The 25,149-nt window shown below is 47.6% G+C and overlaps 9 protein-coding genes across 9 annotated transcripts; 4 read left to right on the top strand and 5 right to left on the bottom strand.

Moving 5' to 3' along the window:
• Nucleotides 1-562: 562 nt before the first annotated feature.
• On the bottom strand, nucleotides 563-1,977 carry N7469_006469 (HSP70/90 family co-chaperone CNS1; the record flags this gene model as incomplete). The annotated part of the gene is made up of 4 exons (XM_056645387.1): nucleotides 563-1,278; nucleotides 1,336-1,608; nucleotides 1,679-1,886; nucleotides 1,921-1,977. 4 exons carry the CDS (start codon nucleotides 1,975-1,977, stop codon nucleotides 563-565), a joined length of 1,254 nt encoding a protein of 417 aa, XP_056500625.1.
• A 1,020-nt stretch (nucleotides 1,978-2,997) lies between these two features.
• On the top strand, nucleotides 2,998-4,211 carry N7469_006468 (3-isopropylmalate dehydrogenase; the record flags this gene model as incomplete). Its single annotated transcript, XM_056645386.1, has 3 exons — nucleotides 2,998-3,469; nucleotides 3,527-3,950; nucleotides 4,007-4,211. The coding sequence occupies 3 exons, from the start codon at nucleotides 2,998-3,000 to the stop codon at nucleotides 4,209-4,211; spliced, it is 1,101 nt and encodes a 366-aa protein (XP_056500624.1).
• A 1,927-nt stretch (nucleotides 4,212-6,138) lies between these two features.
• N7469_006467 (peroxidase) lies at nucleotides 6,139-7,239 on the top strand (the record flags this gene model as incomplete). The annotated part of the gene is made up of 2 exons (XM_056645385.1): nucleotides 6,139-6,248; nucleotides 6,417-7,239. 2 exons carry the CDS (start codon nucleotides 6,139-6,141, stop codon nucleotides 7,237-7,239), a joined length of 933 nt encoding a protein of 310 aa, XP_056500623.1.
• A 1,164-nt stretch (nucleotides 7,240-8,403) lies between these two features.
• N7469_006466 (uncharacterized protein) lies at nucleotides 8,404-11,154 on the bottom strand (the record flags this gene model as incomplete). Its single annotated transcript, XM_056645384.1, has 1 exon — nucleotides 8,404-11,154. One exon carries the CDS (start codon nucleotides 11,152-11,154, stop codon nucleotides 8,404-8,406), a length of 2,751 nt encoding a protein of 916 aa, XP_056500622.1.
• An 834-nt stretch (nucleotides 11,155-11,988) lies between these two features.
• On the top strand, nucleotides 11,989-12,936 carry N7469_006465 (40S ribosomal protein uS13; the record flags this gene model as incomplete). Its single annotated transcript, XM_056645383.1, has 4 exons — nucleotides 11,989-11,992; nucleotides 12,116-12,192; nucleotides 12,256-12,344; nucleotides 12,639-12,936. 4 exons carry the CDS (start codon nucleotides 11,989-11,991, stop codon nucleotides 12,934-12,936), a joined length of 468 nt encoding a protein of 155 aa, XP_056500621.1.
• A 740-nt stretch (nucleotides 12,937-13,676) lies between these two features.
• cp3 (carboxypeptidase C PRC1) lies at nucleotides 13,677-15,427 on the bottom strand (the record flags this gene model as incomplete). Its single annotated transcript, XM_056645382.1, has 2 exons — nucleotides 13,677-14,842; nucleotides 14,896-15,427. The coding sequence occupies 2 exons, from the start codon at nucleotides 15,425-15,427 to the stop codon at nucleotides 13,677-13,679; spliced, it is 1,698 nt and encodes a 565-aa protein (XP_056500620.1).
• A 608-nt stretch (nucleotides 15,428-16,035) lies between these two features.
• On the top strand, nucleotides 16,036-17,112 carry N7469_006463 (guanine nucleotide exchange factor SDO1; the record flags this gene model as incomplete). Its single annotated transcript, XM_056645381.1, has 2 exons — nucleotides 16,036-16,102; nucleotides 16,166-17,112. 2 exons carry the CDS (start codon nucleotides 16,036-16,038, stop codon nucleotides 17,110-17,112), a joined length of 1,014 nt encoding a protein of 337 aa, XP_056500619.1.
• Nucleotides 17,113-17,745: 633 nt separating this feature from the next.
• Nucleotides 17,746-19,323, bottom strand: N7469_006462 (tryptophan synthase; the record flags this gene model as incomplete). The annotated part of the gene is made up of 1 exon (XM_056645380.1): nucleotides 17,746-19,323. The coding sequence occupies one exon, from the start codon at nucleotides 19,321-19,323 to the stop codon at nucleotides 17,746-17,748; it is 1,578 nt and encodes a 525-aa protein (XP_056500618.1).
• A 3,423-nt stretch (nucleotides 19,324-22,746) lies between these two features.
• N7469_006461 (uncharacterized protein) lies at nucleotides 22,747-24,176 on the bottom strand (the record flags this gene model as incomplete). The annotated part of the gene is made up of 3 exons (XM_056645379.1): nucleotides 22,747-23,597; nucleotides 23,652-23,941; nucleotides 24,079-24,176. The coding sequence occupies 3 exons, from the start codon at nucleotides 24,174-24,176 to the stop codon at nucleotides 22,747-22,749; spliced, it is 1,239 nt and encodes a 412-aa protein (XP_056500617.1).
• Nucleotides 24,177-25,149: the final 973 nt, after the last annotated feature.

Below are 25,149 nucleotides of genomic sequence, written 5' to 3'. Positions count from 1 at the left end.
TACAAATCTATATTGGCTAGATTTATCATAAAAACAAACAGTCTCTATCATTCTCTTTGCAGATCAATTCCGTTTTCTGATTCACTGAAGGAATTACTGATTGAGAGTATTTATGAGATATGAATTCATATAGAGTGTATACTTCTAAACCTCATTCGCAATTGAATGTGATTGTCATTGGCAGATGAAGTCCGTCCACCCCACTGGATTCAAGAGGTAATCACACAGAAGATAATGTAGAATTTGCATTCATATTAAACATGGTATCTCGAATTTCACCGTCTTGGTGGAAGTGTCTATATTGATCGAGATATGGAACATGCGATTTTTACAATGGGTATCAAACGTTGATCGCATGTGTCACTTTTCCAGATTACCGTCGTCCCAGCATCAGCTAAATCAAGGGACTTTAACCTCTCCTAGGCGAGCGAAGTTTTCATATCTTCTCGGTAGATGGAAAATGTACCATGGATCGAGCCACTGCTGGCGGATAGAGCATGCGAGACGAACCCCCGAAATGTGGGGGATTATGGAAGATCATTGAAAATCAGTTCCATGCTTTTCAACCCTCCTTTCTGGCCTTCATCTCAGCAATGAAAGCAGCGGTCTTAGAGCTCGGGACGATGAAAATCCGCACAAGCTGATCAACAACCTCGACCTTTCCGCCTGTGAGGATTTGCAGCAAAGGAACCTTCTTGCCGGCCTTGATCAGGCCACCCGTAACAGTTTGCATGAAGCACTTCACGTTCGCAATGTTATATTCCCCCTTGGCATCCCATGGTAGTGGGAAGATGTAATCCAGGTGGTCCTCAATGGTATGCATCTCTGAGAAGCCCTTGATGAAATCTGACTGGGCATCCATAGGATATAAGAAGACAGCGGGGAATTCAACTGAGCTTTCCGGCGAGAGAGGATCGGGCACCAGTCTAATCTTGGAATCTTCCATATCCGGTGGCTGGTCGGTTTTGCGTGTACGGATTTGTCTCGCGCGCAGGGCGGTGCTAAGTACCAGATTTTCCTTGCGAGCTCGCTCCTCCTCAGCCTTTTTCCGGGCCACAATGCGCTCCTTGACTGCCTTTCTATCGGCAATCTTCTTAGCAGCAGTCTGAAGAGATTTATTCTTGGGGTCAACGGCCAATCCTCGTGTAGCCGCATCCTCAGCTTCTTCGACCTTGTCCAGCTTCAACAAAGCCATGGCGGAGCGATAGTAGGCCTTGACGTTCGAGGGATTGAGCTTGAGAGTGGCGGCACCATCTAGAGTGCATGATCGGTAATTTCCTGTGAGAGTAGTATATGAGTATGACTGCCAACCAAACTGGATCTCAGGGCACTTACCAAGCTCGAGATTACAAAGCGCCCGGTTGATATGGGACAGCTCTTCCAATTTCCGAAGCAGCTTCTTCTCTGCATCAAGATCCTCAGGCTTTTCCCACTTGTCTTCCTTGGCGTAAATAACCGCGATACTCTTCGTGTAAAACTCCTTGGCATCGATCCAGCGTAGCTCAGAGACAGCTTCGTTACCTTGGTCCTTGAAACTTTGCGCGACTTCGGCACGTGTACCTTCGTTCTGCATGGCTGTGATGGCATCCAGCAGAATATTTTCACCCTCTGTAAAAGGACGAATTAGTTATATGTACTCCGCCGCTTAAGGGGAAAAGAGTATAAGGCGAATACGTACTCTCGTCACCAGCATTTTCAATGTCCGTCATGAACAACGGAGTCTTATTCATCATATCAAGCAGTTCCTCCTTGGTCTGCGACTTCACCGAAGCCATAGCTGGGGGCATTTTGGGGGCAGAAGGATCTTTCTCCAATTCCTTCAATCTCTCCTCATTGATAGGGAAGGGTACATCGTCGTTGGATGCGGCGAAGGCATCCATACCAGGCTGCGGTAAGTCGGGTGGTCCTTGAGGGGGGGACCTCATTGAGGTTGAGTGACTCATCGAAGTCATCCGGGAGCTCCTCTATCCGTGACATCGTGAATGTAGAGGTGAAATTGTCTAGAAAGGTTGGAGGGAAGAAGATAAAAAAAATTGCGGGGGACAAAAATGTTATCAGACAAACAGTGCAAACACGAGGGGATTCTCCAATTACAGCAAAATATTAGAGCTTGCACATTCCCGATATTAAATGAAGTGAAATGAAAATATGTATTATCAGTAGACTCTATTTCGTATGACCAGGTTTTCCGAAATAGAGTGGTTAACTTTAAGGTCATGATGTTACTGTCCAAGAAGTATATGTACCAAAGTGATCGACATCCGACTGCATCATGAAGTACAGCATATGCGTGAAACACCTAGAACAACACAGATTGTAAAGATTGTCAAGATTATGATTCATTTTTTTCGGTCCAAATGGCTATGGAGACTCTTTCAATAGGCTACCACCTGGCTTCAATACTTCTTTCATCAAGTTAAACACGACTACTTTGCATCTTCAAGTTGAATAGGGTTGCCAAACGATAGCCCTAGAACAACGGACTGTCATTGATGCCCGAAGGCCTAAATAGGTGGGTACTGCAAACTACCGTAGATTGTATATCCCAAGGATATGCACTTAAAATGTGAATAAATGAACGCGGACATGTTGAATTGGACTCATTCTATACCCACTACATGTTCATCAGAAGAGTATAGCTGCTGTTCATATATCGCTAACACTGGCTCATATAAAAATGAAATGGCAACGGTCAAGGTATTTAGAGGAGCTCCACAAAAGCCATCAACGAGTTGTAGAAGTACATATTATACTCCGATATTAGGCATGACAGTCCTCAGAATACCTCAATTATAATTAATTCAAGATACTTGTGTTCCTCCTTGATCGGAGTGGTGCCGCACTGGGAAATGCCCGAGAGTTTCTAACCCCGCATCAATCGGAAGAAAGACCGATTTATGCGAGAATGGCTTTTTATTTTTTGTTTGGACTACATCCTATTTCGCAATATTTCATAAACTAAATCTACATAGTTTACCTTATTACCATTGAGTCAAAATGACACAAACATACAACATTCTCATCCTCCCAGGCGACGGCATTGGCCCCGAGATTATGACCGAAGCTGTCAAAGTCCTCCAAGCCTTCGAGACTCCGCAGCGCAAGTTCCAACTACGACACGAACTCATCGGAGGATGTAGTATTGATGCCACCGGAAAATCAGTAACTGAGGAGGTGAAGCAAGCTGCGTTGGATTCTGATGCAGTCCTCTTTGCCGCTGTCGGCGGTCCTAAATGGGATGGAGCTCGTCGAGGCCTGGATGGTCCAGAGGGTGGATTACTCCAGCTGCGCAAAGCAATGGATATCTACGCAAATCTGCGCCCATGCTCAGCTACTTCACCTAGCTCCTCGATCGCAAAAGAGTTTAGTCCATTTCGGGAGGAGATTATCGAAGGAGTTGACTTTGTCGTCGTGAGAGAAAATTGCGGCGGTGCTTATTTTGGACGGAAAGTTGAGGATCCAACATATGGTTCGTTATAGTACCAACATTCACAGTCGAATCAAGAAATGCTGACTTCTATACCAGCTATGGACGAATGGGGCTACTCCGAAGAGGAGATTCAGCGCATTGCTCGTCTGTCTGCAGAAGTAGCCCTACGCCATGATCCCCCTTGGCCCGTCATCTCCCTAGATAAAGCAAATGTGCTCGCTTCTTCTCGTCTTTGGCGCAAAGTAGTAGAGAAGACTATTACGACCGAGTACCCTCAGGTCAAATTAGTTCACCAACTAGCTGACTCTGCCTCACTTATCATGGCAACAAACCCTCGATCACTGAATGGGGTTATTCTTGCAGATAACACTTTCGGTGATATGCTCTCCGACCAAGCTGGTTCTATTGTTGGAACACTAGGTGTACTTCCCAGTGCCAGTCTAAATGGCTTACCCGGAGACAAGGCATTGAAGACACGGCCATACGGACTCTACGAGCCGACTCACGGCTCAGCTCCTACGTAAGTTCATCAAATATGCAGCGATCAATAGGATTGGCACTAATTATTCCTCAAAGTATCGCGGGCCAAAATATAGCTAACCCTGTAGCAATGATCCTTTGCGTTGCTCTGATGTTCCGCTACTCCTTGAACATGGAAGCTGAGGCGAAACAGGTGGAAACTGCCGTGCAAAAGGTTCTTGATTCTGGCGTTCGGACACCTGATCTAAGAGGGAAAGTTGGGACTAAAGAAGTCGGTGATGCTATTGTAGCTGCTCTTTGAAGAGAATCCACATGAATCTGGAGGTCTCATTGTGGTACTACATCCATAGAACACAATGGTGTGGCTTTTTTTTGGACTACTCGCATAAGATTTGAGTACAAGTATATGGTAGAAATATCAACCACCAAATTTGCCCTAAGGAACGAATTAAAAGTGAAATATGAGCTTCCATCAGAAAAAAAATATATTTTAGTCTGATCTGAGTGTTGCAAATTATGATATCATAGTGAGTCCTTACTTGTTCCTTTTATGTCTTGTCTTCCTTTGGAACTTTCAGTGAAAGGAGGCCAACGCCAGCAGCCGCGTAATGACAATGTTTGTCGTCAAAGAACGGAGTGTCACATCTCTAACAACGCCCCTTGGACCTTGTGAAACATCAGACAATTATAATCTTGTTTATATCGAAGCTTGTTCCTATATCTTGAATTAAAACTGTCCTCAAATGAATGAATTTCACTTCTACTTCTGACCATACCGCAGTACAATCTTTAGCCCAAGAATCTCGAAATGGCTGGCTCATACATAGGCCATTGTACAAGAAGCCTTGGAATGATTGAGACTTTGTCCAAAGAAGATCAAACCAATCTCCTTCAATCGGTCACACTGGACATCCAGTCCGCATTTACCTGTATAGGTCGACACTTAAGTCAAGGAACAATCGATCCATCAAGTGCAGACCCAATATACGACTTGGTCCGAACGATCTGCAATAGCAATACCACCGAGAGAAAACAGTCCAGAAGAAAGATTTCTAGGCTGCGGAAACAAAGGCTCTGGATGAGGATGGAGTACAGACATCTTCGGGATGAAGTAAATCGCTTAGGAGATGCTTATAAAGCAAGAATAGAAAGGGAGACAAGGAAGTTGGAATCGAGGCTTTCGTGTGTTACAAAAGAAAGAGATATTCTGCTGCGAATTCTCTATAGAGAAGGGGAGCAGCAGGCAATAGAGGCAAAAAATCTCGAATCTGTATGAGAGGCGCTGAATGCGAAAATGGAGGAAAGGGCTTGAATGTGGAATTGGGACATCTTGTAAAGTCAGACAACTATCATTAGACGGTCTCTCTGTTTTTTACCCGAAGTTTCAAAATCTAAGAGCATGGCTAAACTTGAGTGCGCTTTATGAAATACTCACTACGTGAATCATTAGCTAATAAACTTACGTCGCGTGATCCGAGGTCGTCCACTGATAATATCACCTTTGTCTGGATCCCGTCATATCTCAGACGCAAATCATTGCAGACCAGTGAGTAATAAAATGTGAGTAATTAGTTGAGCATCATCCCGAAAACAAAAGGTGGGCCGAAAATGGATCCCCAGAACCCGAAGAACCCCGTGGGACAGGGCTTGGTGATTGCATGCTCACGGGACAAACAGAGACATCGGTTTCCAAGTTCCGAGGCATTCATATTCAGCACCGAACGGCATTTGGCTGTAAACAATGACTTCATGTAAACCGGTCTCACTCAACAGGCCATTCCTGTCCCTTTACCGCGTCGTAAATTGACAACGAACCCACAAGAATGTTTCTTGCGGAGAGCAAGCCGAAAATCGGAAATTTTCGCCAACGTTGAAATCATCGAGCTGCGGTAATCTGACACGGGGAATGGGCCAAAAAAAAAAAGCAAACTGCGGGCCGCTGATAAACGGGTTATCGATGACCGAGAGGGACCTCGGCATTGTGGCCGTCGAATACACGCAGGATGATTCGGTCCGGGATCCACTCCCTCTGGACCTTCATGTGGGAGAGAACTCCAGACCTAGGACCCTTTTCTTCTTTTCTTCTCTCCCTTTTCTTTTCTCTTTCATCTTTTCATCTTTTGCTGTTGTTATCACTCAACACTAACTCGAATTATTTGTTGTTCACCAACTTTCTTCCCCTTCGAGAAAACTTAAGCTCTAGTCCAAACCAACGCTATCGGCCGAGAATGAGTAGCCCTCACGATTATGAGGCGGTCCGCAAGGACATCGCCGCTCAACTCAAGAGGCCTGATTATGATGACGGAAGTGTTGGCCCTGTCTTTGTGCGGTTAGCATGGTGAGTAACTTCCAGTTTGTCTTCGTCCATATTTTCTTTCTTGTTCAGGATAGAACTTGGTTTCGGTCGGCGTTGAACCACCGGTAGCCGACCGCCGCAACCTTAGCAACGGGACGTGCATTTAGCATAGAATTTTTTCTTTGGCTAATGCTTTTTTTTTGACATTAGGCACTCTTCTGGCACTTATGACCTCGAGTCCGACACTGGTGGTTCGAACGGCGCCGGTATGCGCTATGAGGCGGAGGGTGGCGACCCGGCCAATGCTGGTTTGCAACATGGTCGGGCTTTCCTTGAGCCAGTCAAGCAAAAGCACCCGTGGATCACGTACTCGGATCTGTGGACTCTGGCCGGTGTAGTTGCGATCAAGGAGCTGGGAGGTCCAGACGTTCCCTGGCAGGGCGGCCGCACTGATCTGGTGGACGATTCCAAGGTGCCACCCCGTGGCCGTTTACCGGATGGCGCTCAAGGCGCTGACCACCTGCGTTTCATCTTCTACCGAATGGGCTTCAATGATCAAGAGATTGTTGCGCTGGCTGGTGGTCATAATCTCGGTCGGTGCCACGGTGACCGTAGTGGTTTCGAGGGACCCTGGGTGACGAACCCAACCCGTTTCTCGAACTCATTCTTCAAGTTATTGTTGCAGTTAGACTGGAAGCCCCGCAAACTGGCGACAGGAATGAGCCAGTTCGTGTATGAAGACCCTGATGCCGATGAGGACGAGGAGCCACTCATGATGTTGCCAACGGATATGGCCCTCAAGACCGATCCAGCTTTTGCGCCCTGGGTCCACCGCTATGCTGAGGATAAGGATCTTTTCTTTGACCACTTTTCCAAGGCCTTTGCGAAGTTGATTGAACTGGGTATCCGGCGCGATGCACAGGGAACGATAACCAACACCGACAACAAGATGGGTGGTTATGTCTCTGCACCCAAGAAGAGCGACACAGCCACGGGCCCACCCAAGAAGGGAGAGCTTCGGGCTCGCTTGTAGATGGGCGTGTGTTGTCGGCCCTAGGATGCTCCCGTTTGTTTTGTTTGGATGTTTGCTTTTGCATTGATAAATTCCCCTTTCGTTATTCGATTTGAGCCGGCATCTCGGCCAGGTTCAGAATGTAAATAAATAGATCATAGATCATGAGCGAAGAACTGGTTTGCCTTCAAGTGAGCACCGAGCTGCCTTGTATTGTAGTATACAAGTAGTAGCCAGTAATCGGTAGCCAGTAATAAAGATTGACGAGGTTGTTTCCATATTGTAAAATAGAGCAACGAATAATATAGGAAAAGGGGAAGAGGGGGGATGATAGAACAAGGAGGGGAGAGAGAAAAGAAGTGAAGAGTGAGAGAAGAGAAAGAGAAGGCTGGGGGAAGAAGGGCAAAAGAGGAGAAGTCCGGGGTAAGCGGGGATTTCCGACTTTGCGTATTTACTAGTGGATGTTCAGTGTGTAATGATAGCCCGCTGATTGGCACTTCATGTGGAACATACAGTTAAGTACAGTAGTTAGTGTATGTAACATATTTAGATCGGGTCTGTTCTCCGTATTTATTAGTATTCAATTTAGTGCGACTGTAAAACTGCAGTATATTCAGGAGTTATTGAAGATCTGTCCATATTTACAAAGTAGATGTCTGCCTCAGGCCGGGATTTTTATAGGGCTGCTCTCAGCATATTCGCGACTTATTCAACTCATCGCATGCGGTAAAAATCCCCTTTCCTGAAAAGAAACAGCAATACATATGGCCTTCAAGATGCACTCGTCGTCAAAGCGCTGTATTGTTGAATTCAACACTAATGCATACCATTACTAGTACAATGTGACCCACCTAAACACTGCCAGGTTTCCGCGGGGATTAAGCCCCGAGGACCTGGGATCTATAAAAAGTTAGGAGCAGAGGATAGCATCAAGTAATGTCTGAGTGAATAGTTTAATGTTGAAAGAGAGACGGTGGGCCCCATTACTCTTGAACAATGTTACTTGGTATATTCCAAATCGGGGCACCCTCGATATTGATGGCAAATGAATTCTAGATACTAAAACCAACTGGAGACACTAACTTTAATGCCATACAAGGTACTCATCCAAGAAGACACTAATCCACAACTTTAAAGCCGTCTACAGTAAGCACCGGGTACCTACTACTACAAAGAGTAAGTAAATCATCGCCTCTTGTTCACCCGACTCGGTGTCTCTCCACGACTCCGAGTCCTCTTGGATCGTCTTCTCCTGAGCGCCAAGTCTGACGAGGTACCACCCATGTGTACATCTCCAGAACTGCTCAACTGTGACCTTTTGGAACCTGCACTCGATCGGGGTGATCTTGACACCGGGCTGAAGTTGATCCATTCCATCCACATGTCCTCCAGCATCTTTTCTTCTGTCACATGGACTTCCGGGTGTCTCGCGTGCGACCGCTGCTCTTGATATAATGACTGTCCTTGATGCCATGGCTGCTCTTGCTCTTGATACGTTTGCTGCTCTGGCTCTGGATCATCCTGACGCTGTTCGGGCTGCGACTCATGGGTCACCATAGCTGCTTCGTCCACCTCAAGCGGCTCCATCGACCAGGGCTGGGAAATATCAAAGAATCCTTCGGGATTACTCAAGGTCGAGGTAAAGACATAAGGAGGGTCAGGCAAAGGGTACGCAGGCACTTCTGGCGGTACGCCCGGCTGAAACGTTGGCAACGGAGCTTTGGCAATTCTTTCAAAGAGGGGTCTAACGGCGGCATGGAAGGGATTTGTCACCATCATTGAATATAGATTCAATATTGAGTTTCCAGCGAAATGGTCTAGCTCAATTTGGGCCCCAGCATTCGGCCGACGAACATGGAAGTATCGATCGCCAAGGTTAGGCAATCGTATTGTATTCGCTTTGACGCCAAAATGGACTTTTCGTGTAGGGATACTAAAGTTTGTGAGAGCAGGTCGATCATCGTTGATATGATTTAGCATAGTAGTAATCTGGCGTCCGTAAGAAAGCAAAGTCTCTTTTGGGACATCAATGACTCTTTCGTATATCAAAAGAGGGATTGCCGACTGCGACCACTCTGGCGGGATAGGGCCATCACCGCCGATTGGAATCGAGCCGGCAATGACACCCGTCGTGCTGATGGGGTCATAAACTCGAATAGTCTCGGGATTCACCCGTCCTGGTTCGGCTTCGGTCCAGTAGACCCGAAGACGTTCCTCAAAGTAATAGATGCCGCCGAGCCACCGATAGGTTGCCACTGAGTTTTGGCCATGCTCATCCCGGTAGTCAAATTGGAAAGCTTCTGTATGGTTCAAAAGACGAGTTTCAGGGTGAGTTATCAAAGCCAAACGGGGTGGAAGTCTCTCCACAACCCGTTCAGTCGTACGTCCACCACCTCGAGTGAGTTGACAAAACTTGCAACCCCAGTGGTGTCTTGCACTAAGCTTGCGAGAGATCAAAGCTGCTGGAGTCACTCCCTTGCGATCTCTCGGTTGGAAAGGAGGTAACACGGTTCCGCCAACTGTGAGACTACTTTCTTCAGGATCCCTCATTTCACAGGTGCAGTAATTGAAGCGATCCCGACATGTATATTGGAATTGTGCGAAATTCCGCGTCAGCTTCGCCCATAATGCCCAGGGTGGAAGGATTTGCCCCATACCCAGGGCAGGATATGCGATATGGATCTTTCGAAAGAGGGAGTCGCGAAGCTCCTTGGAAAGTTCAGCACTCAAGCAATCCCAGTTCATGTTAATAGCCTCCATGAAAGCTTTCTCAACGTCATCGAAAAGAAGTTGTCTTTTGTTGTAGCGGTCAATAACAGTACAGCCTGCATCCGTCAACATGCCCACAACTATAACAGTATCAAGAGACGCAGATCCCATAGATCCCACTGGACCTCTGCCTCGATATGAGCAAAGCTGTCCTTCGGGGCTGATATCAATGGTTTCGAAGTCAATTTTCACCTCAGAAGTGCTGGGATAAAGACCAACTTGGATTATATCCAGGTCCTCGGGAGTGCTTGCAACTCTAGTGGGCACTGAGCAATTGCTTGGTGCGCTAGGATGGCGTTGAATCTCGTGGTAGGTTAACTTCATGAGCGATTTCATGAGTTCTTCGTTTACTTCTAGCTGGGTAGAATGTCTTATTTTGGGCAGTTCAGGGTACCTCAGGGGCTGTCCATTTTCATCCGTCGGCTCGGTTGTTTCGGGGGTTTCAGGAGCTTCTACGGGTAGCTGAATGATTTCTCCAGGTGACAATGGTTGCCACGGATCTGCAGGAAGAGCGTCCCTGTAAAGTGGAAATAGATATTGTCGCACATGGTTCGGGCTCACATTCATCAACCCTGCGTCGAAAGGCATCTGGAAAGGTGGGTTGTACACTGCACCTTGTTGCAATGGAGGAGGTAGATTGGGATGTTGAATACTGACAGGCAAAGGTAGAGCTATCGGCTTGCCGATGGCCTCAGTAGCTTGTTCATGCGTCATGATACTACCCTTCCCGAAAATACTGACTTCGGGTGCATATGCAGGGTCCGGGAATTTCTCGCCGTATCCTAGAAGACGAGGGCCCGCATCTCGGCGAAGATCAAAAAATTCGGTGAAGTTTTTAGGCCGATTATGTTCTGGCATGTGCCAGAAAAGTTTGTAAAGACCTCTGAGCATCGACTCCCTAGTACCTCTTGGATCACGAGTCCAATCGATACCCCAGAGGTGATGAGCTGTCAATGTATTCAGAGCAGCTTTAGTCAGGGCACGGTCGTTCAAAAGCGTCTTCCATGGGCGGTTAAATACGACATACTCCTCTTCTGGCGGATCTGGAAGTATCCATAGGTCATACCAGGGCTCTGGGGGCGTTGGTAGATGGTAGTTATGATCCTTGGGAAAGCCGGGGGGTATGTGAACTCGGCCAACATCTGGATTGTTATTAGTGGACATCATGACGGATGGTCTGAAGATCCACAATGTTGATTCTGAGTCGAATCTTCACTAGCTTCAGAAGAGTGGCGGGGATTTTGTCTAGACAGCTTGAGGGTTGAAAATTCCCAGAGTGGTTATGTACACCTTCAGTGCTATTTTCGAGGGTTAGGGAATGGGAAAACTTCCAGAAACCAGGTGGGTGGTCGAGGGGTTCTTTATGTGGCCTCGAAAAGCTTTTTCGAAGTCAAAGAAAGCATAACTAGATCCATAATGTCTTCGAAGTTGTGCTTTTCTTTGTCAAGTCCGAAGGGCAAACCATCGTTTAAGCCAACTTGTACTCACAAGGCATTACCATACTTCATGATACGTATGATATTTTGAAGTCGATCCTCGAAGGGTAGGTCCAATACCAATTCATACTGTCGGTTGATGAAATGTCCAAGAGTTCAACAGGATACCAGTCAGTAGCAAAGGAGGCAAGATAATAGAAGCCTTTAACATAGTCCTTTATCGTTGTCCTTGAATGATTCAATTGGGAACACAAAGAATCTTTCCAGCCCGGCATCCCATTGTATTGAAAATGTGTAATTACTGCGTAACCCCTGCTATTCTCTGAGGTTGAGTATTACCAGAATTAATTACTCGTGGCTGGCTATCACATGATCATAGAAGTCGATGATCACCTGATTGTCTAGCCCTATTTGGACTAGCGTCAATCAAGCGAGCCCTCGCTCTCACTAGTCCCGAAATGGCTAGTGTCCCAATTACCCGATCCCACAACGGAAGCAAAGTCACTTCGAGACTTCCTCTTCCTCCATCCCTCAGTCGACATCGCCATCGCGCCAACCGCCCATCATGTGTACGTTCCCTTTCCCACGACATTTCCAAAATCGCCTCAAACCAGCGATGCACAAATATTTTGTTACGCATTTTATTCGATCAAGAACCGTCAAAAGCTAACGTTCGACTTTTCTACGAATAGCGCTCGTCTCTGGGGAGAAGAGCAACTTCCAGTACATCCTCCGGTTGCTGAACACCAACGTCGATGGCAAGGAGAAGGTAATTCTTCGATCTCTTTCAACCCGACAAGAAACCAACGGTCGACTAACTTATTTTTTCAAGATCATGTTCGCCTTGACCCAGATCAAGGGTGTTGGTCGTCGTTACTCCAACCTGGTCTGCAAGAAGGCCGATGTTGACCTGAGCAAGCGGTACGTTTCGAATACAGTCTACGCCAGTCCCAACAATTTGCAATGTCTGGAATCGGGTGTGATGATGGATCTCGGAGAGAAGAGTTTTGGGTGGTCTGGTGGCCCTCGGGTGATTTGGATTTCGCTTCCAACCTCATGGAAAATACACAACAAAACGACAACACTTTGGGGAAGAAGACAAAAATGCCGATATCCAACTATTCGACGCCGGACATTGCAGATTGCTGGTCATGGCCAGATTATCACCATCGCACAAGCAAGCCCAAATGCTAATTGAAATTCTCTCTCATTTAGTGCTGGTGAGCTCACCACCGAAGAGCTCGAGCGCATCGTCACCATTCTCCAGACCCCTACCCAGTACAAGATCCCCTCCTGGTTCCTGAACAGACAGCGCGACATCACCGATGGCAAGGACTCCCAGGCCGTTTCCAACGCTCTGGACTCCAAGCTCCGTGACGACCTCGAGCGCCTCAAGAAGATCCGCTCCCACCGTGGTCTCCGTCACTACTGGGGTCTGCGTGTCCGTGGTCAGCACACCAAGACCACTGGCCGCCGCGGACGCACCGTCGGTGTCAGCAAGAAGAAGGGCTAAACCATTGTTGTCGCTTTCTGGGGGTTTATGGAGGGATTCCTTTATTGTCGGTGTGTTTCTTTGGGCATCCGTGGGATCTTTTCCCCGCTGGGCTGAATATACCGGTCCTAAAAATTGAAAATGAATCATACCATTATGCAACGAACCTATCTATTCTTTCTTCTCGTATTCGGGCAGAGTGCCTCCGTATGATACTATGAGCAATCTATTCACAGACCCCATACCCCACACTTGTACTTGTATCCCGGATTTACAACACGAAGTAGTTCATCATAGTTATTCCAACTATGGAAGTATGTTGCATCACCTGGGCAACCTAAGGCATCTAGTTCCTAACTCACTGCGTTGATCCTTTACTACACTAACGTAGTTTAGATTTTTTCGTCATGATGCGCCGCGCGCTGCGAGTATGAAAGGTGCGATTACGAGTGCTTATCTAAGGCTATTTGATACTAGCAGTTGACTGCCCACGATACTCTTGTCGACATTGGTTCTAGTATAAATCACGGAAAAATTTAAGAAATAACCAAAAATCAATTCAAATGCTTAAGACACTATATACTTGACATAAGCAAACATATCCTCGTACGAGTCGAGGTCCTCACCATCTACCAGTCTGAACCTTCCTTCACAAATCTTGCGACAGATCCTGTATACATCTGAAAGCAACAAACAAGGGACGCCAACGGAAGTATGGATAGGAAATCAATGCAGTAGGGCTACAGCAATTCATCTCGCTCTTAGAACCACTCACCACCTAACCAGCGGTTGAAGAACTCCAGGCTGGACTCGGGCTGATCCATGGGGACCATGTGGCCACCGCCGTAGAGACGCATGAAAGTGAAGTTGCCGTGGGACTTGACCTGGCCGATCTTCTTGCCGGTGTGCTTGTTCTGCTCAATGACAAGGTCTTCCAGCTCCAGGCCAGCGTACTCCTTCTGACCGGGCCACTCAAGGGCCTCGGTCCAGGCCTTGTTGCCGAGCCAGTTGCAGATGAAGTCGGCGTCACCTGCGTAGATGAGGACTGGGATCTGCTCAAGGAGTCCGGGAACAAGGCGGTGGTAGGGCTTCATCCAGTCACCATTGAACAGGAAGTTGCGGTTGATGTCGAAGTTGCAAGAGTCGTAGCCATCGACCTCAGCACCAAGTGCCTCACGCACGTTAGCCTGGTTGAGATACTCGCTGACATAGCCCATGCCCTTGTAGCACAGGTTAGACTCATCCTCACACTTGCCACGGACATCGTAGACGTTCTGGCCGGTGCGCTGGTAGGGAGCCAGCAGAGCGTTGTTGCAGTAGATGGAGGCGGGGACACAGACCCAGGCACTCTCGCTGTTGTAACAAGCTTCAATCATCTGCTGGCAACGGGGGAGAGCATTGTCCATGGACTGGCAGCTGCCCTCATCAAGAACGGCAGGATATCCACCATCACCACAGGCCATGGGGCGGTAGTACTCGTACTGGGTGAGACCATCGGTCAGACCATTTCCGATGAGAACAGACTTCAGGTTGATGTTGCGCTTCTTGTGGGCGAGAATCTCGGAAGCAAACACTGGAATGTAATGACCGGCATAAGACTCGCCAGCGATGTGGAAGTCCTGCTTAGCGTATTCAGGGAACTGCTTGAAGAACAGGGACAGAAGAGCATAGACGTCCTTGCCGGCAGCGACGGTGTTGCTAACAGCGCTGCCACTGTAAGAGTAGCCGACATTGACAGGCTGGTCCAGGAAGATCACGGAAGCATTGGAGTTCCAAGAGTAGTCGTTGTAGACAGTCTTGATCTTAGCGTTGATTGAGCTGGGGCCAAGCTCCATGAACAGTCCAGTCAGAGAAGAGCATCCAGGGCCACCGTTCAGCCAGAGGACAACAGGGTCGTTCTCGGGATCGTTGCGAGACTCAAAGAACCCTTTTGACAGTTAGATTGACCATGAAGGAGAAGTAAGGGAGTGTAGAACTCACAGTAGAATAGATGCTTGTCGTTATCGTTATCGTCAAGGTAACCACTGTATTGCTTGACGTTCGGGTCAACACCAAGGGAGCTGGGGTCGACCTTCTTCACGCGGAGATCATAAGCCTCCAGCTTGCCATCAATCTCACGCTCCTTGGTGCCGTCGGTGCCAGTAACCCAAATGCTTTGGACTTCCTCACCACGAACAACGTGATCCCAGTGTGAGTCAGGACGACGGTTGTGCTTCTTGGGCAGGGAGAGCATGGGGGCCTGTTCCATGCTGTTGGGGAAGTGGTGGGCAACCTCCTCCCAAAGTTGGCGGGCCTCGCCAGAGAGCGTCTTGAATTGATCCTGAAGGGTCTGCAGGGGCTTGGAGATGTATTCAGATCCCTGCTTCACGGCCTCTTGGCCCTGTTTGAAGAAGCCCGAGCCCTGTTGGGCCCAGTTCTCTAGCTGCTCCTGCTGAGCGCCGATGACCTGCTGGAAGGGCGGGGAGGCCGCAGAAGCGGCTCCCACCAGCAGTGCAGTGGGAAGAACTCTCATAGTGAATGATCTTCAGTAAATAATGATGGGTCTTGACGATCTAGGTGAGTCTAATGATGAGAAGCGGGTACCTGGGTCTAGAGTAGGCAGCAGATCTTATCAGTAACCACTCGGTCAAACAACTTGGGAGAAGGATGAAAACGGGAATAGAATATATTCAATCTGAAATTCAAAATGTTGATGAAAAGAATGATCACGTACAAGAGCAGGGGCCCGAGTCAGTAAAGATAGAAGAACGTTAGGCCGTGCAGTCTGATGGGGGAATGAGGAGATAAGAGGAGGTTGGGGAAGAAGGGGAACCAACGTTGCGGGACGGCGTCATCGGCCGCTTTCGGCCCCGCTCGAACAGTCCAGTCACGGGATAATCTATATAAGGAAGGCGGTATATGTAGCGGTCAGTCAGATAACGCCGTTGCTTGCCAAGCTGGGAAACTTGCAAATATCTTTCGTCACACTTTTTTTTGACGGTTCACGCAGTTCCTGCTGTTTTCCTTTGAAGATACCCTCAAAAGTATTCTGAAGCTGTCTATCTCTTTTTCCTGGATTTTATTTTCTCTCTACCATTTCCCCTGCTGATTCGCAAGACCGTTTTCGCGGCATCACCCACCATGCCGATCAACCAACCTTCTAACCAGATCAAATTTACAAATGTCTCGATTGTGCGCCTGAAGAAAGGTATGCTATGAAGTAATCACTGTTCTGATGACTTTGATAAGCTAACATGATCCCCACACCCAGGCAAGAAGCGCTTTGAACTAGCCTGCTATAAAAACAAACTGCTGGAATACCGATCTGGTGCTGAGAAAGATCTCGACAACGTCTTACAGGTCCCTACCGTTTTCTTATCCGTATCTAAGGCACAAACAGCCCCATCCGCAGAGCTCACGAAAGCCTTTGGCGCTGATACACCCCGCGATGAAATTTTGCAAGAGATCCTTCGAAAGGGCGAAGTGCAAGTTGGCGAACGTGAGCGCAAAGATATCCTTGAACGTGTTGAGAAAGAGGTTTTGGATATAGTGTCAGGCCGTCTCGTTGACCCGAACACAAAGCGCGTTTATACGTCGGGTATGATTTCTAAGGCTTTGGACCAGCTCAGTTCGGCAAGTGGTCAGCAACAACAGCAGCAGCCTGATGCCAACGGAGGGGAAGATGAGAAGCCCGCGCAGCCAAAGAAACCGCTCTGGACAGGTGTCTCTGCTACCAGGTCCGCAAAGAGTCAGGCGCTGGACGCGATGAAAGCGCTCATTGCCTGGCAGCCAATCCCTGTCATGAGAGCGCGCATGCGGCTCCGAGTTACCTGTCCTGTGTCATTCTTGAAACAGTCTGTCAAAGCTGCGCCCAGTGCTGCCCCGAGCAAGGAGAAGGAGGCCCCGACCGGCAATCCCAAAACGAACAAGAAGAACAAGAAGGGAACGAAAAAGTCTGGAAAGGGAGGAGATGATTCTGATATTGAGGCTGGCGGAGAGGAGACTGACGCCGCACCCAAGGCACCAGGTACGGTCAAGGATAAGATTCTCAGCTATATCGAGTCAGTCGAATCACAAGAAGTGAGTGGCGACGAGTGGGAGGTAGTAGGATTCGCTGAACCAGGTGCATTCAAAGGACTGAACGATCTTGTTGGAAATGAAACTCGCGGTAGAGGAAGAGTCGAGGTCTTGGATATGTCGGTGACGCATGAAGATTAAATGGATATAGACTACAGACTACGTTACTACCTGGGATGACCTTGCAAAATGACTGATGAACAATGAACATCTAGAGAAGACAAAAAGCAAAACGTGCTTATATCAAAATAAGTTTCCCCAATAGCTCATTCCTTGTATTTCATGCTGGCCCTGTATAACTCGACCCATTGCGATGAGACGATGGATTGGTCGTTTACAGCCCTAAATCATCGAGGTCGTACAATGCAATGTTTCTCTCAATCAGGAAATAATTGTCCGTGCGATGGGAACTTGCATCAATATTGATCAAGATTTTAATTACAGCATATTCCAACCCTAGAAATATGGCCTTGCATCAATGTGATAGCAAATCGAGGTTCAATGATATACTGCATTGCGTAGAGAAGTATAAGCTGTAGACTAGAAGATAATAATGATACAACAGAGCAATGGCATGACAGCATCACAACCAAAACAACCAAAAATGAATAAAGCAAGGGTATTTCGAAATATAGCGAATCACAGGTATAAGCAGGCATCAGAAGAAAAGAAGTAGAAAAAAAAGCCACATTTAAAGAGAAGAGGGGCGTCCATTAGCCCTGGAGAATTGGCGTCTTTCGGGCAATTTCGCAAAAGGCGGGGAGGAGGGAAGTATCAAACATCCAACATTCTCTCTCGCACGCCGATGCTATCACTTCCTGTCACCATTAACACAACATTTTTGCCAGGCCCCAATTCTCTCGCAAGACTCAAAACTGTCTTCACCGCGTGACTCGAATCCAATCCGGTCAAGATCCCCTCATGGTTCAAGAGACTTTGAAACCCATCCAGGGCATCCGCGTCCGTGGCAGTCCTGATTTCAACGCGGCCCATACTTTTCCAGTACGCCACTTCAGGGCCCACGGTTGACAGATTCAGGTCTGGCGAGATGGAATATGAATCATTGATTTGTCCGTCCTCGTTCTGGAGCATAAGTGTCCGTGAGCCCTGGAGAACACCGAGAGAACCCTCGGTCAAGGCGGCCGCATGGACACCTTCAACACCAACCAGTCGAACGGTGGATCTGTGAAGAAATGGTCTGAAAAGACCAACTGCGCCGCAGCCACTACCAACGGCGGCGACGACAACATCTGGCTGACAACCGGTTGCCCTGTGCATCTGGACCGCAACCTCCTCGCCTAGAAGTGCCTGGAAAGTGCGTGTTACGGTGGGCAATGGACTAGGGCCCACTGGGCCTCCCATCAAATAGTACACCGTCTCATGGTTGCAAACTGAATAGCGGAGTGCTTCTGTGATTGCAGCTCGCAGGGAACCCATACCGGAAGTGGATCGTGCGGTTACAATTTTCGCTCCGAGCATCTTCATCTCGTGAACATCCTCCTTTTGAGCATATGCATCGTCTGCACCCATAACCACAACACACCGCAATCCCAAACGTGCGCACATTAACGCGGTGAAGTTACCATGTTTGGCCGCGGCGCAGTCCGTGACAATTTCTGTCCGGCCCATTCGACGAGCGAGTAAAAGTTGACCGATAATATTGCGAGTTTTGTGGGTTCCATACTCATTCATGTCTTCTCGTTTGAACCAAATCGTTGCTCCACCAACTGCATAAGTGAGCTTACTGGCCAAGGTCAATGGTGTGGGTTGGGGGCGTTGCAATGAGATATACTCAGCCCAGAACAACGGATCAGAGACGGCGACTTCAAAGGCCGAGGTCAGGTCGTGCAGAAATCCCATCATGGATTCTGGAACGAACTGGCCCCCAAAGGAGCCATAGTCACCAAATGAGATCTGTGGCGGTTTTATTGTACCATCAGCCTGCAGAATAAGCACATACGGTCTGCCATCATTCCAAGATGGGATAGTCTTGATAACGGATGTCTCTGGTGGCAAGGAAGGGCTTTGACTGGTTGCAGCTGTTGTAGCGGTGACCAAACTACCCTCATCTGATATAACACAGGTATGATTACTGGTGATGCTGTATATGGAAGGAATTGGCGGTGCCGATCCCCTTTGGTTTGTTGTGTTTCGTTCTCGTACTCGAGTCGGGGGGCAATCTTGTACTCGAGTATGGGGACAGTCGACTCGGTTCGTGACTTTTGGGATTGTAGATGGACGAGGGACATGATTGTTAGAATTGGAATTTAGTGTTGATTCTGTTTTGTCGAAACGCTTAGTTGAACCAAAGCAAAACAAACGTTGAAGCAATCGAAATGTGGTGAAGGCCATTGTGTTCCGATAACGGCAACCAGTGAATTTGGCGACCTCGGAAAATGTCAACAATGGATCAACCGATGTAATCCCAATTGAATTGGGGGAAGATAAAAAATTAGGGGGTGGTATAGAGAAGTCCTTGTTATATTTGAAAAGGATTTGAGGAGGTGAATTGACACAATTCTAGAGAAAGTGAAGTTGCAGGAGTATAAACAATCAAGTATAGACTTAAGCACGTGGGCGGGCAGGACAGATGTGATTTTCGGATTTTCTTGTGTGACTGAAGTATACGAGAGTATGCAGTGACTGATTGTATTTATCCAATGGATTGATGGCTAATGATTGAGTGATATACTTAGCTGTAGAATGTCCAAGTGGAGATGATGGCTGAGCATACACTAGGAATACTCTCGAGTAAGACTGATACTGTAGTCATATTCGATGCAGCGACTACACTTAGGTGGATCTCAAGCAAACAATCTTTATCAATACCCACTATTATAATAAGGATGCTGAGTGGGATTCTGTATTCGGTCTAGTATCATCCCGTTGCTCATTTTATCGTAACTATTTTATTAAATGCATTGTGACTGCACTGGTTATCAACAAACTCGGGACGCTTGCAAAACCAGAATACACTAATATCACCAGCTTCAATCGCGCCAAATATCCCAGATTAGTATTCCCATGTCTATTGCAGTCGCTACCAGGCCAGTCATGTTTCGTTCGATGGTCCAAACGCCACTTGGCATGCAATAATTCTTGTGTTGTTGGTGTGATGATTCGAGTTGTGTTATCAAAACAAAAGCCTAGCCAGGGCTTTGCTACCTGAGAATAGCTACAGACTTCTTTGGCACTTTAATAAGTTGAATTGGAAAATAATTTTGGATGCTCACTTCTGTTGTACTCTCGCTTATAGTCAGAATTGAAAATACTTGAAAGCCCTCTACGCCTGGCCCTCCACTTGCTCAGCTTTACACTGCATTCTTCACTAGTATCTTACGTTTCAAGGCAGAACGAGCTGAATAAACCCAATATTCTAGGTTTGAGTCATGTAATTTAACATCATTCCCAGATGCAATTCAAGGCCTGAGCCCATTGCCACCTGATACTCGAGAGCCGCCAGATGCAGCCACTGCGTGATACTGACACTTATACTTCATCTACTGTAACATGACCAGGGATTACAATGTAAGCTTTGCATTATCCTTGCTAAAAGGCGTATGAAATGACAAAGACCTTCTTCTCAGGCTGCTAGCTGCCCATACAACAGCGTACTTCTATTAAGTTCAACTTTGGGATAATCAGTCTAAAAAGAAATATCGGTCAGCGCTGTCTCGGTCAAAATTATAAATAGACCCTCGAATCCCCAGCATTTGGGCTGTGTAAATAATCATTTCATCTGTCTTAAAACTCCACGTGTTGAATCGGTTTCATTGAAAATGCAGTGCGCCAGGAACGTGGGAGCGTTAGATCGAGCACGTCCCATCGATCTGAAAGTTGTGGTCTGGTTCACTTTTAAAATCGTGCAAAAATTGACCCAATTTGTGTTCAAACCAAACCCTTATTGAATAATCTGTAAGTGCCTCTCAGATGGTCACGACTTTATCCGTGAAGGGCGAGTATAAGCTGACGTTTGACTGTTGCAGCCTCGAATGTTTCCAAAAAACGACAGTCACGCAACATATGGACAGCATAACGCTAATGCCACCCATACTTGTGGCCCAATTCTCAAATCATGAACTTACGCTTATGTATCACGCATCTTTAGCGGAAGAAGATTCCATCGCACCAATGCCTGCTGAGTCTAGCATCCTACTTCGAATCCGCGTTGGTTAGGGGCAGTTCATCACTATCCGCATATCGATTTACAACCTTGATATCAACACATCCGTTGATACCCCAGCAAAATACCTACAGTGATCATTTGCGGTATATCCTCTCAGTTACTCGAGTCCAGCATACAAGTCTTTGTATAGCTTGGAGCTCAATGCCCCAGCATACATTGCAACACTATCACCAGGCGCGGTTGTTGTAGCGGGACTGCAATTGCAATTGATCCCACATTCCATTATATCCTATGTCTATCTCACATTCTACAAGTTAGAGTATCTAAATCTATGTCTGGGCATCTCCAATTATCATAATATTTTCACGCCTACCGAAGTACTCTAGGTCCCTTCAGTAGAAACATCCACGCCAATCCACATAATTCTCTCAGTAGAGGTAATTTCCAAACCATAGTCTCTGATACGATTCACCGAAGTAGATGGCGTAGTCAACTACGATACTAGCATGATCACCTTATAGCATTCTCGGCAATAAACTGCAAATCCTTTGCACTGAACCTCAATATACATACATGTATCGGCCTTCCCTCCCAGAGACCGGCAACGTTGCCCTAACTGGATGCTCAAATCAATCAATGCAATTGCCAGTGAAGATAAGTTTCACTCTGACTATTGGATGCCAAATTGTATATCAACACGCAGCTAATAACTACCAGTCTCTACTACCAGACTCCCACGCTAAATATTCACCTCCTGCCTCAACCAGCAAGTCACCCCATGGACTTATCCAATTGATCTCTGGAATTCAACCTCATCGCCTATAACGCAGATACAAGCATCCTAGAATATGCCTTTGGTCGTGAAGGTCCCATTATAGACTCACATTTCCTACTCAAAGTCGTGGATCCACATCATCGACGCCAAGCGTGTCCTTCTCCACGCGATGCTTCTCGTGCGAAACTTCGAATCGCTCCCCCTTGACGTGGAGCCTGCCATCTACCTTCCACTCTCTCTCTACTGTGGACCGGTCTGAGCTGCTTTGTGTTTTAATGAGGATCCCATATGGCCGTCTCTGCCGGGGATGTACGACGAGTTGATGAATTATGTCTTCTTGGTATCGACCTTGTTGGACTGCCTCTGCAATATCAGAATTACGTGTTACTCCGTACATCCATCTACACAGGATTATTGTACAATAATATTTACGAATACTGAAACTAGTAGACCCACCAGGCTGAGTTGTTGAGCTGATGAACCGATCGTCAGTCTAGTTCGTCGAGATTCTTCGTCATTTTTCTCCATCGACTTGTACACTAGCATCAACTGGGGCCACCAAGTAGCGGTGTGTCTACTCCGCAAGGAAATACATAAATAGTAAGAAAAAGGGGGTGATTTTCCTCAGAAGAGAATTATTTTTAATAAGCACTATGTTATATAATTTCGATGGTGTATCATTTCAAACGAGCAGAAGGGGGAAACCAAAATCAAATCAAATCAACAAATACCTCCAAATCCATTCCCTTTGGATATCGTACATCCACTTCAGCAGCGACAGCGACCAGCCGTGTCCTTTTAATGATAAGGACTGACTGAGAAACCAAGAACATCGTCAGCCAAACACGAATTCACTAATCAGCAATGAACCAGCTTATTTGAACTTCCGCTTCAACCAGCCGAAGAATCCGCCCTTCTTCTTCTCAGGCTGCTGTTGCTGCTCAGTGGCCTGTTCAGACTTGGTCTCCTCCTTTGCCTTGGCGGGTTCTTGGGCAGACTCTTTAGCCTCAGGCTTGGGGGCCTCAGTCTTGGGCTCCTCACCACGCTTAGCGACGGCCTCGGGCTTCTTAATCTCCTTGGCCTCCTCAACTGCAGGCGCCGCAGGAGCCGCGGCCTTGTCAGTCTTGGAGTTGATAGCAGCGTTGGCGGCAGCGACCGCGTCGGGTGAGGCAGCTTGCTTTTCAGTGGATGCTGAAGGCTTGGAGACTGGAGGCTGAGTAGCAGAGGGCTGGGTTGCGGGAGTCTGAGTGACTGCAGGCTTCTCCTCAGCTTTAGGCTGTTCGACCTTGGGCTGCTCGACCTGCTTCTCGGCCACCTTCTCGACGGGCTTCTCCTCGACCTTCTTGGTCTCGGGGACCGGCTCAGGGGTAGTATATGCCGCAGTTGAGGCAGGACCAGCACCAGCCAGGTTCTGCTTCTCGGTCGCAGCCTTGGCAGCAGCCTCTTCCTCTTCGGTCTTCGCAATCTTGTGGGGTTTCACCTCGTCATTTGAGAAGATGGGCTTCTCGTACGGGCGCTTGGTGTGGGCAGCATCATTCTCCGAGGGAACAGCAGCGGGTTCGGCCGCGGCCGCGGCGGTGGTTGACTCGGCGGTCTTGGGACGATCGGTCGAGCTTTGAGCGGCGGCGGAAGTGGCTGACTCTTCGGCGGCGGCCTCGCTGGTGGAGGGGAAGATGTCTGCGCCCAGGGAGGTATCCTTGACAGTAGACTCCGGGAGAGTAGGAGCTGCGAAAATTAGATTGAATTGGCGCGATTGAGCTGATGGTATTAGATCCTTACCCTTTGCTTCAGCCTGAATGGGCTTGACGTCCTCCACCTTCTCGGCGACCTTCTTGTCGGCAGCGACAGCAGACACAGGTTCCTCGACCTTCTCCTCGGCCTTCTTCTCCGCTTCCTTCTCGGCCTTAGCGTCAGTCTTGGACTCGGATTCGGTGGTGGTGGTGGTGGTGGCGGCGGGTGCGACAGGGTCTGACTTGCTCACGTCGGCGGGAGCATCATTCTGCGCAGTGGTAGTATCGACCTTGTCGTTGCCATTGAGTTCCTTTTTCTCGGTATCATTCTCGGGATGACTGGTGGAGGTGTTAGCGATGCGCAAACACAGTTGGGTGCACAAGCTGCAAGTGGCACGCGACCAGCGCAAAACTTCAAAACCTGAACTTTATTCTTGAGGTATTGCACAGCCGGCGCATTGGAGGTGAGAACTAACACGACATTCTTCGCAGTGTCAGCGACCTTGTCGACAGCAGCGGCGACGGGGGCCTTGGCGCCGCCCTTGTTCTTCTTCTTGCCACCTTTCTTAGGCATTATGTTCGTGACGAGTCGTGTGGTCTGCGGCAAGTCAGAATTGCCACGTAGATGACGACAGCGCAATTGGGAGAATTGAAGAGATGGCGATGAGATGGATGGGATGGAGTTAATAAGGGAAGCCAGCTGAGACTTACAGGTGAATTGGAATGGGGGAGGAGAGAGGGTGAAATTAGAAGCGCGAGAGGGTGAAGTTTGAAGATGACAGGAAGATGAAGGTGGAGGGCGGGCCAAAAGGCAGAAAGTAAGGGATGGGCAATTCCGGCATGCCTCGACCAGGTATCCAACCATCCAGTGTGCTACTAATAAATACAAAGGACAAATGGCATCATGGCGATTCTTTGATTGTTTGGTTCTTTCTTCTATTTTTGTCCAATGCGACAAATTGGGATGATTCATTCTATTCACTTACTAACAATCTATGTACGCATTTGGTAGTTATACACTTCCTTTGTTGATTATGTAGTTCTTTAGTTGTACATATACAGGCACAGATCAATGATCGGCATTCTCTGGTTGCGGCAGGAATGAAGTACAAGCCCTTTTTGATCTTCTTATCCTAGTTACTCGCCTATTTCATACTGTACATAGTACTCTGCTGTATCCATGATCCTTCATTGTTTCAGACGCAAGCGATCCTTCTTTGATACTTCCAATACTTCCCCGTCTGTGCCTCGGGCCCCTGCAGCCCTAATGCCGCATCGGGTAATAGGGCTGTTTGTGCCTGCGCTAGACTGCAGTAATAATAATAATAATGATAATAATAATAATATTATTATTATCATCATTATTTATACTACGTATGTAAGTACATACATACATGCATTCAATGGTAGTTGTATAGTAGGTTATAATTAAATCGTATACTCTGTAGTCTCTGGTATGATGGAAATAACGATGGACATCTAATTAAAGGAACCATAAAGATGAAGTGGCTGTACACAGTCTCGACTCGTCCCGTTAAATATCGTCA

This window comes from Penicillium citrinum (genome assembly GCF_028827155.1).
Source record: "Penicillium citrinum strain IBT 23319 chromosome Unknown utg000005l:1.0-1900146.0:1.0-1900348.0, whole genome shotgun sequence".
NCBI classification, from domain to species: domain Eukaryota; kingdom Fungi; phylum Ascomycota; class Eurotiomycetes; order Eurotiales; family Aspergillaceae; genus Penicillium; species Penicillium citrinum.
The sequence above is the reverse complement of the archived record's forward strand: the minus strand, read 5'-3'. Positions and strand labels throughout refer to the sequence as shown.